General features: G+C 44.6%; 3 protein-coding genes across 3 annotated transcripts; all 3 read right to left on the minus strand.

Annotated features, from left to right (window-relative positions):
- Positions 1-292: 292 nt before the first annotated feature.
- Positions 293-1,876, minus strand: LOC129762459 (uncharacterized protein K02A2.6-like). The gene has a single exon (XM_055760726.1). It carries the CDS (start codon positions 1,874-1,876, stop codon positions 293-295), a length of 1,584 nt encoding a protein of 527 aa, XP_055616701.1.
- A 180-nt stretch (positions 1,877-2,056) lies between these two features.
- LOC129762484 (uncharacterized protein K02A2.6-like) lies at positions 2,057-3,229 on the minus strand. Its single transcript, XM_055760791.1, has one exon. It carries the CDS (start codon positions 3,227-3,229, stop codon positions 2,057-2,059), a length of 1,173 nt encoding a protein of 390 aa, XP_055616766.1.
- A 3,340-nt stretch (positions 3,230-6,569) lies between these two features.
- LOC129762493 (uncharacterized) lies at positions 6,570-7,706 on the minus strand. The gene has a single exon (XM_055760801.1). The coding sequence runs from the start codon at positions 7,704-7,706 to the stop codon at positions 6,570-6,572; it is 1,137 nt and encodes a 378-aa protein (XP_055616776.1).
- Positions 7,707-10,137: the final 2,431 nt, after the last annotated feature.

Consider the following 10,137-nt stretch of genomic DNA (forward strand, 5'->3'; position numbering starts at 1 on the left):
AAATTGTTAGCTGTTAGGATCCCACGTAAGAACTTCAACTAATTGTATAGCATAATGTTGTAACGCTCGCGTTGCGAGGTGGTGAAATGAAAGAATATACTAACGTTACAATAACTTAAACTTTATTCGTGAGACAATTAAAATAGACTGACTTAAAGAACACGTTTTCGAGGAGACAACCTCATTCTGGGTGACACATCGATGACGTCAATCCGATGACAGTCGCCTGCCAACGGTGAGCCCTGTGATGCTTTTTGAGTTACGGTTGCCAGTGTTCCCAACATCTCCCTCCTTAATACCTGTGGTATGTCTGGAACCATTGAGGCGGCCTTCGATTGCGAGAAGAGCGCCTAGGTACCTTGATTGCAGGAGACGAGTCGTTTGCGGATTGGAAGTCCGCTGAGTTTGAAGACGAAGATGATGATGACTTTATTCTACAGAATGCTGGGAATGGCAAGGGCATATCCGCTGGTGACGTTGTTGATGACGGATTGACATGCTGTTCCAGCAGTGGTGATGTAGCTGCCAACCCAGCAGGTGATGCAGGACAAGACAACTTCCACTCATTCAACAGGATGTTGATTGGTAGCTGCTTCTTTAATTGAGTCATCTGCTCAGCATCCGGTTCTGATGCTGCTCGTGACCTCAGTTGATTGATGTGGGATCGAATTATCTTTTTGTTAAACCGGACATTGTACATCACCTTGCCTATCTTCTCGACTACCCAAGTCCACTTATTGTTCGCGTAGACCTTAGCGTATACAGGATCCTTTGCTGTGAAAGTTCTCGGTTGGCTTGAAGTAGCTTCGGTGCAAATTGCTGGCATCTGTTCACGCGGCGCTCGTAGCAGATCCATGGATGTCCGCAACGGTCGATTGTACATGGCTTCGGCGGGTGATCTCCCATCTGACACGTTTGCGTTTGGTGTAGTCCGGTACGTGAGAAGGAAAACATCCAGAGCCTGCTTTATGTTGCCTTCTCCCTCCTGAATTTTACGGACTGCACGTTTAAAAGTGTCGACGAATCTTTCGGCCTGGCCGTTAGATTGCGGATGGAAGGGCGCCGTAGTGACATGCTGTATTCCGTTTTCACGGCAATATTGGCTAAACTCCTCGCTTTTGAATTGGGTGCCGTTGTCTGTAACCAGAAGTTCCGGCATTCCCTTGTTGGCGAAGAGCGGACGCAGTAACTTGGTAGTTGCTTTCGTCGTAATGTGCCGGGTTGCAAAGATTTCCGGCCATTTGCTGTAAGCGTCGACGACAATGAGGTAGAATTCCCCATCAAGCGGACCCGCATAGTCAGCGTGAACACGCTGCCACGGAGCGGTGGGTAATGGCCACGGTACAGGATTCGCCTTCGGAGGAGACCGTGCTGCTGCTGCGCAGTGTGGACAAGATCTGACGAAACTGGCTATCTCCTCATCCAATCCCGGCCAGTACACATAGCTGCGTGCGACTGCCTTCATTCGATGCATCCCTGGATGGCCCTTGTGGAGTTGAGCCAAGCACCTTTTTCGGTAAATGGAGGGGATCACCAACCTGTCCCCGAACATGATGCACTCCTGGACGATCGATAATCCCTCTTGACGATCATGGAATCTCCACAGCTCAATGTCTTGCGTTTCAGACTTGGATGTTGGCCACCCGTCTCGGATGAAACGGTGAATCTTCCGCAGTACTGGATCGGTTTTGGTTGCTTGTTGTACCATACTGAAACTGAGAGGTAAACAACTGACGCTACTTATCGCTACTGACCTCAAATCATCTTCTAAGTTGGTGCACGCTACGACGAAATCCTCGTCCGGCTTGGCATGATGGTTGATGAGCCTGGACAACACGTCAGCATTTCCAAATTTGTCGGTCGGGACGTATTCCATGGAAAAGTCGTAATTAAGCAATGTTAAGGCCCAACGTTGGAGCCGGTTGGCCGTGTAAACCGGTATCCCCTTTTTGGACCCGAAAATACGTAGAAGCGGTGCATGGTCTGTTTGAAGCTGGAACCTCCTTCCAAATATGAACTTATGGAATTTGGTTACCGCAAACACTATCGCAAGACCTTAACGATCCGGCTGGGAGTATCGTTGTTCGGCAGCGTTGAGTGCCCGAGAAGCATGCTGGATAACCTTGACCTTGCCGTCAGGAAATTTATGGCTTATCGTTGCTCCTACTCCGACTGATGATGCGTCGGCTGATACTATAATTTCCTGTTCCGGGTTGTAATGGGTGAGCAGGAGTTCGGAGGACAATATTTCCTTGAATTTGTCGAACGTCTGCTGGCATTCCGGAGTCCAGATGAATGATGTGCTGCTCTTGAGAAGTTCATCCAACGGATAACGGATAGTTCTCATGCTTGGGACGAACTTCCCGTAATAGTTTATTGCCCCCAGGAAGGAACGCACTCCGGTCAAGTCCTGTGGTGGCGCCATATTCATGATGGCTGCAATTTTTGCTGGATCCGGGCGGATGCCATGACGATCTAACAGAAATCCCAAGTACCGAATCTGTGGCTTCGCAAATGAGCACTTCTCAGGACGTATGGTGAAACCGTACTCTTGAATCCGCTGTAAAACGGCGTGCAGATTTCGTTGGTGCTCTTCAGCATTCTTGCCTCCGACGATAACATCGTCCAAGTAGCCAGAGGTATCCGAAAGTCCGCCCAGCATGGTATCAATTATCTGCTGAAATGCCCCTGGTGCTGCCTTCACTCCGGGTGGTAATCTGTTGTATTCATACAACCCCCGGTGCGTGTTTATTGTGAGCATACGGCGTGAACTCTCATCGACTTCCATCTGCAGGAAAGCATCAGACAAATCGATTGTGCTGAACACGATGCAACCGGTCAGTTTGGAGAAAATGTCCTGTGGAAGCGGGAGCGGATATTGATGAGATTGGAGCCGCTCGTTGAGCCCAGTGGAGTAGTCCCCACAAATGCGTATGCTGCCGTTCGCCTTCCTAACAACCACTATTGGAGCCGCCCACTCGGAGTAATTTACAGGTGAAATAATATTCAACCGTTCCAGACGATCGAGCTCTTCGTCAACTGTTGGTAGCATAGCATAGGAAACTGGTCGACGAGGGCGGAAAACTGGTCGACAGGATTCCTTTAAAACTAGCTCGACTTTGGCCTTATTGCACAGCCCCAATGTATTGCTGAATAACTTCGGGTACGCCTTCTGCAATGAATTTACATCTACAGGTACACCACTGATATGGTTGCAGAAATTGTCCATCGGTAGTGACTAAAGATCGAATTTGTCGATGAAGTCAATGCCCAGTAGGTTGAGCGAACACTTGGAGACGAAAATCCTGCCCTGCTGCGCTGATCCGTTGAATGATACCTCACATGCAAACTCGTACTGCAGATCGAGTTGTTCACCCAACGCTGACTTTGCGATCTGTGTTGCCGGCACCGTTGTTGGCTGACCCAGCTGCTTCCAGACCTGCTCGGACACAATTGTGATATCCGATGCCGTATCCAATTGTAGGCGCACTGGAACACCATTGATTTCTACCTGCACGAACCGTCGCTTGCTCTGGACGTTGCCCACGGAAAGTGCGATGGTTTTGATAGAAACCTTCCTGTTGCGCTGCTTCACTGGTTTGGACGAACGTTTCGTTGTTCAACAGTAGCCCTCTTTGTGGCCAAACTGTCTACATTCTGAAATGTTTGGGCGGAGTAAAACGCGCACGATACTCGTTAGACAATATTTATTATATCAACCGTTTCTTTTTAAGTTTTACGAGACGTCTGCTCTGCTTGACGTTCGGGTACGAAAGAGGCCGATTACAAATCGGGATTGATTGACTAACCTAGATGCTATAAATTTTTATAGCGGTAACACACTGGTGTAAATACACTACAGCTCTCCTCGCTTTAAGTTTCATTTACAAACAAATTAACTAAATACTAACTTACTTAATCACTGTATGTGAATTACTGTTTTCAATTTAAACAAGACATAATCATAATTATCAAGCACTTATTTCGGGTACTTTACTCTCGGTTGTCCTCTTAAACGATTAGAGCGTCGTACAATCGGCGATTTCGACTGGTTACTGGGACATCCGTACGATTTGTTTTCATTTGATGATTCTCCGTTGTCCAACTCGGTTTGGTTCTCGTATGAAACTCCAGGTGACGCCTGCACTTGGTTGCGGTTTTCACTATTCTGTTCGACTGATTGTTGTCCAGGCTGAACGATCGGTAAAACTGGATGAAATACATCTGTCAAGTGTGATTTTCGAATTTGGTTTGCGTGAACTAAACGAACATTTCCTTCTAAGCTTATTAAATACGTGAGTGGACTAAGTTTTTGTAGGATTTTAGCGGGAATCCATCGCACTAATTCCTTGAAGTGATTTCGGTAAAACACATTATCACCAACGCAGTAGGTATTTTTAATCTCTGGTGGGGATTGGTCAATTTTTTTATCCAATCCAACTGCAGGTTTTGACTCGACGGATTCTAATTCAACTTTACGAGGATTTATGCTGTTTGTCAACGTACGTGGTGTATGTGCGAAAACAAAAGACGACGGTGTACGATTTGTAGCAGTAGACGGCGTATTTCGATAGTTAATAAGGAAACGATTAATCTTCCTACACAGCGAAAGCGACTGTTGTTCATCATCAAGTAGGAACTTTTTTAATACATCTTTTGCTGTCCTTACTCCTCTCTCGGCCAACCCGTTAGATTGGGGGTGGTACGGTGGAGATTTAGATACGGTTACACCATTTGCTTCCAGAAATCGCACGAAAAATTCAGAGTTGAAGGGTGGGCCATTATCAGTGACGATTTCTTCTGCTATTCCGAAACTAGCAAAAAACGATTCTAGCTGTTCCGTTAATTGTAGACTATTTGTACCATTCATTATTCTGACATCGATGTACTTCGAAAAACTATCAATGATTATCAATAGTGTGTGACAGACTTGACACTGAATGTTTTCCTCCATTCCGGGAATACCAAATCGAGCCCATCGCGTCCCAGTAACGGATTGACTTCTCTGTCCGTTCGAATGACGACCAATTCTAACCGGCCTTTGACACCAGACGGAGTTGTTACACTAACCTCCAGTGTTCCCTGCGGCTTGATTCGCTGACCTGAAACCGAGATAAATTCCAAAAACGTACCTTTCAGATTAGTTCCGGGGAAAAATTTTTTATGCGTATCCACGGAGATTACACTGCGACATGCGCCACAATCCGCTTCAAATTCAATTCGACGACCATTGCATTCCAGCGACACAAATTCTGGAGAATCCATCTTATTTAAAGATCCGACTGGAAATTTGTAGGTTTTAGGTTGTTCCAGGATGCTCAACTGCTTTCCTTCATTCGTTGTCTCGGCTTTCGCTGACGGCAAATTCGACCCTGATGGCGTGATAGGGGAATAAAACATATTTAGACGTAAGACCTCGACGGCTTCAGACATCTCGGCGACGCGATTATTTCCTCCAGACTTCACTGTTTGACAACATGTGGAAATGTGACCTGTCTTTCCACATGAATAACACGACCAGTTGCGTGCTGGGCACGAGTTCGGATCATGATGACGACTACACCGAAAGCACGGTTTTGATGCCTGTTTGACGGGACGACTCCTATTGTTGTCTGCCTTTTCTTGGTTCCATTTGGCGCTCGACTTCTGATGCACCTCCTTCTTGACCGTTCCGAGCGTTTGGTGTAACTGATACGACATCTCTCTATTCTGATGCAAGGCAGCTTCCCAACTTCGAGCTAGCGAACACGCTTTGTCGAAGGTTAGATCCTGCTCCGTAAGTAGCTTCTTCCGGAGACTTTGATCACAGATACCTGCTACGAACTGATCTCGTAGTGCATCCGATAGGTGTGCATCGAATTTACATGATTGAGCGGTGGCTTTCAGACTGATGATAAATTCCGAAATGGCTTGAGATGCGTGCTGCTCACACTTCCGGAACTTATATCTTTCGGCAACGACATTCGTGGTAGGGTCCAAATGTTGTTTGAGGAGACCAACCAGATCCTCATATGACTTCGTGCGTGGATCTTCTGGGGCACACAATCTGGCTGCGATTGTATACAGGCTGGGACCAGCGACAGTAAACAAGACGGGGACTTTTTTATTGTCCGGCATGTCGTTTACAAGGAAGAACATCTCCAGGCGGTTGATGTATTCTTCGAAGTTTTCTCCTATAACGAAATGCTCGATCTGGCCAAACATGCCAGCTCGAACGACAGGAACCACACCATTTGTCTCCTGCTTAACAGCAGCGCCCGAATTAGGATCGCGTCCTTCACCAACAACTGACATTTTCAGGTTATGTCCAACACATGTTTTATTTTTACACCACGACTTTTTATGACGACGAATACCTTACAGGTTATGAGCAACCCTTTTTTTTTACGACTGTAGAGTTTTATCCTCGTCGCCAACTTGAAATGTTTGGGCGGAGTAAAACGCGCACGATACTCGTTAGACAATATTTATTATATCAACCGTTTCTTTTTAAGTTTTACGAGACGTCTGCTCTGCTTGACGTTCGGGTACGAAAGAGGCCGATTACAAATCGGGATTGATTGACTAACCTAGATGCTATAAATTTTTATAGCGGTAACACACTGGTGTAAATACACTACACATTCGTTGCATCTGTGGTTGCGGAAACTGCAATGCTTCGAGTAGTGCATCGCACCACAGTTCCAGCACGGAGTCGCAGGAACCTTCTTCACCTCTTCCGGCACTGGAGAACCTTTCCATCGTTCTGTTGACCGCTTCTGGAACTTCCTCTGATGATGATGTGAACCTCCTTTGATTGCTTGCACCTGTCCGGATGGACCTTCAATCATCGCTGTATCGTTCTTTAGATTGATCAGCCGCTGACATTCATCAATCATCGCCTCTAGGGTGACATCATCGCTCTCAATCTTCACCAACAGCCTGGTACGTACATCGGCGTCACACTCACCCTTGAGACCACAAACGAACATTAGGCACTTAAATTGTTGCTCGGACATCTTCTTCAGCTCGAATTCTACGCACATTTTGTTTACCCGACACGCGAGAGTGACGTAATCTTCAGTCGGGGTTTTAGCGATGGTGAGCGTACTGTAGCGTTTCTTCACCATTGATTCTGTGGTCCCGAATAGTGCTGTAAGCTTCTGAACCGTTACGTCGAACGTGAAATCCTTCGGCGTACTTGGTAATATGTAGCTCACGTATCTGTAGTGCTCGTTGGTTCCCAGGCGGCGCAGAAGTAACCTCACTTTAGCATCGTCATCCAGTCTGTGTGCATCCTCGGCGAAGAGGTCCTCGTATCGAGCGTACCAGGCAGCGAAAGTACCGTGGTTCTCAGGATCAAACTGGAACTCTTTGATGTTCCCAGCTAGCGAATCCAAGATGGCTTCTGGATTAGGGGGAACGCTGACGTTGATTGATGACATCGCATTCCGGAAAAGCGCTTCCTGCTGTTGATGTGTGCCTTCACGCTGCTGCTGGAGAAGCTGGTTTGTTACTGCCTGTTGCTGCTGAAGGTGTTGCAAAATTTGTACGATGACACTATCCGCCGTCATTCCCTGGGTAAAAATCGGCTGCTGATGGTACTGCTGTTGATGACCGGGTGGACTGTTTCCCGGATTCAGACCTGGTGGCACCGCTTGGGAAGGAAGCTGCTGTTGACGAAACTGTGGGTGTCCATTCGGAGGCTGATTCTGTTGACCCTCCATTTTGCTGAAGGTACGCTTCCTTTTGTTCGGCGGCGGCGTCGTAGTTGAAATTCGATCGCGCTTCCTCTACGCGGATTTTCCGTCAAAATTCGTAAAACTCACGAAAAAAACCTCGCGTTCTCGTCGCCACTGTTGTAACGCTCGCGTTGCGAGGTGGTGAAATGAAAGAATATACTAACGTTACAATAACTTAAACTTTATTCGTGAGACAATTAAAATAGACTGACTTAAAGAACACGTTTTCGAGGAGACAACCTCATTCTCGGTGACACATCGATGACGTCAATCCGATGATAGTCGCCTGCCAACGGTGAGCCCTGTGATGCTTTTTGAGTTACGGTTGCCAGTGTTCCCAACACATAAAAAGTGCCTTACCCAGTTTTTTTGACGAGAAAACAAAGAAGTGCTGAGAGGATTGAATTCTCAAGTTGCGTGGAGAATGCAGAAATATTCAGGAAAAAAAAAACGATTATCTGTGTGCACCCGTGGTCGAGTGGTTAGCATCTCCCATTATCATGCCGGGTGTTCGGGTTCGATTCCCGTTCTGGCCGGAGGATTTTTCATCAAAGAAATTTCCTTCGACTTGCACTGTGGTCACGCGTATTTTAGAGCTTGCCCCTCGGAATACATTCAAGGCGTGTTATTTGGCTTAAGAAATCTCAACTAAGTATTAATGAATGACGCTAGTTAATGCATAACTTGAGACGGCAAAAGTTAACGCCATTCAAGAAGAAGAAGAATGTATGTTTATAAACATATGCTTTCGATTTCTTCCTTAGAATCAGCACGATTTTTTCCGCACAATATATTCAGCATGATTTAACAATTAAGGGTTGTAGATCAACGAAATCTTCGATCACGATAATACTGCAGATGTTTTGTTTTGACTAGCTCCATTATAGCCATCAGGCACTACCGAACCTGTAAAAGCGATAGTCATTGATGTTTAGACGAAAAATATTCCGCAATTCGAGATCACGATTGTGCAATGTCGACATCCGGATTTTGAGACAATCTTTGGGCCTTTCTCCCGAATACGCTACACGTGAAAACAATGTGAAATGAGTACAACCTTATTTCGGATTACACGCAACTATAAACATTTGTTAGAATTCATTCCCCCTTATTCCACGCAGCGAATGACAAGAGATGGCTCAAGTGACTGCATTCCCGTAGTCGAATGGGGTGACTATAGTTCGTCACTAGGTGAGATTTGAAGTCGTGTCCTCATTTGCGTCAAATATGAGCTGAAAAGTAAGGTGGCTTCACGTAAATAATAACGTAAATGGAATTGGGAAGAAAATAATGAGCTTCCGGACAATGTTGAAAAAAAATCGAAGATTTCAAAACGAATCTTTACCATTGATGAGGCTATTATTTTTATCAATAAAACATGGAATAAAAAAAAATAAACAAACTTAAAATAAAATTTAAGTGAAAAAAAAATTAGTTTTTTCGATTTTTTTTCCCAAAAATGGAAGAATGTACACGTGGACAACAGTGGGAGGGGTATGAAGAATTTCCACGCTTGCCCACGGAGGGGGAGGGGTGTCTAAAATCAAGCTTTTTATGTCCACGTGGTACGTGGACAGCCCAAATGTATTTTGAAACGAACTGTGGGCGATCGGGCTTTTTTTTATTAATAGCAGATCATGTGAAACGAAAGGTTCCGAAATTGTGTAAATATATTGATTAATTTGACGTAGACTTCTTCTATTACAGAACTCGCTGATTGGCCTTTTCTTTATTGTGGTGCAATGAAACATAATATACACAAGTTGACATTCCTAAACTGCTTCTGTTGCAAATTTCTTCAGCATTGATTACAGAACCATGGTGATTATAGAGGATCTCTCAGGATGAGACCTCTACATGTATCATGAAATGAACTATTACAAATTAAAAACAATTTTATAGTTGTAAACTTCGCTACTTGGTTGCTACTTAGCACAATTTCAATACTTCCATTCTAAGACAGAGATAATTCGCCACTTAACAGTGTCCTCACATTTACCCTGTCTGTAAATTTCAGGAATATTTCCGAAGTTTTTTTTTAAAGTTAGTGGTTTTTGGAAGTTTTTGTCATTTTCCCCCAAACACTTAATAAACATAAATGTTTTGATCCAGCAAAATAAAACTCTCATACTGCTGTAGTAGTCGTTCTTTGACACCAAACTCTTTTGCTATTGCATCAATTTTATTCCAAACACATTGTTTCGTGAGATCCTAAAAAGATACAAATTCTGAAAATAAAACGGAAGACCGAAAAAGTTATTTATCTAACTCAATTTTCTGTTTGGAATTCAATTCATACATTGTACTTATTTAATTATGGGTACATTTTTCATTACTAAGTTGAACAATTGCTTCAGAAGTTGATAAGAGATAAAGAGATACAAAAGGAATCTATTGTAAACTGCAATATTTTGCA

The sequence above is a fragment of the Toxorhynchites rutilus genome, chromosome 1 (genome assembly GCF_029784135.1).
Source record: "Toxorhynchites rutilus septentrionalis strain SRP chromosome 1, ASM2978413v1, whole genome shotgun sequence".
Lineage (NCBI taxonomy): Eukaryota > Metazoa > Arthropoda > Insecta > Diptera > Culicidae > Toxorhynchites > Toxorhynchites rutilus.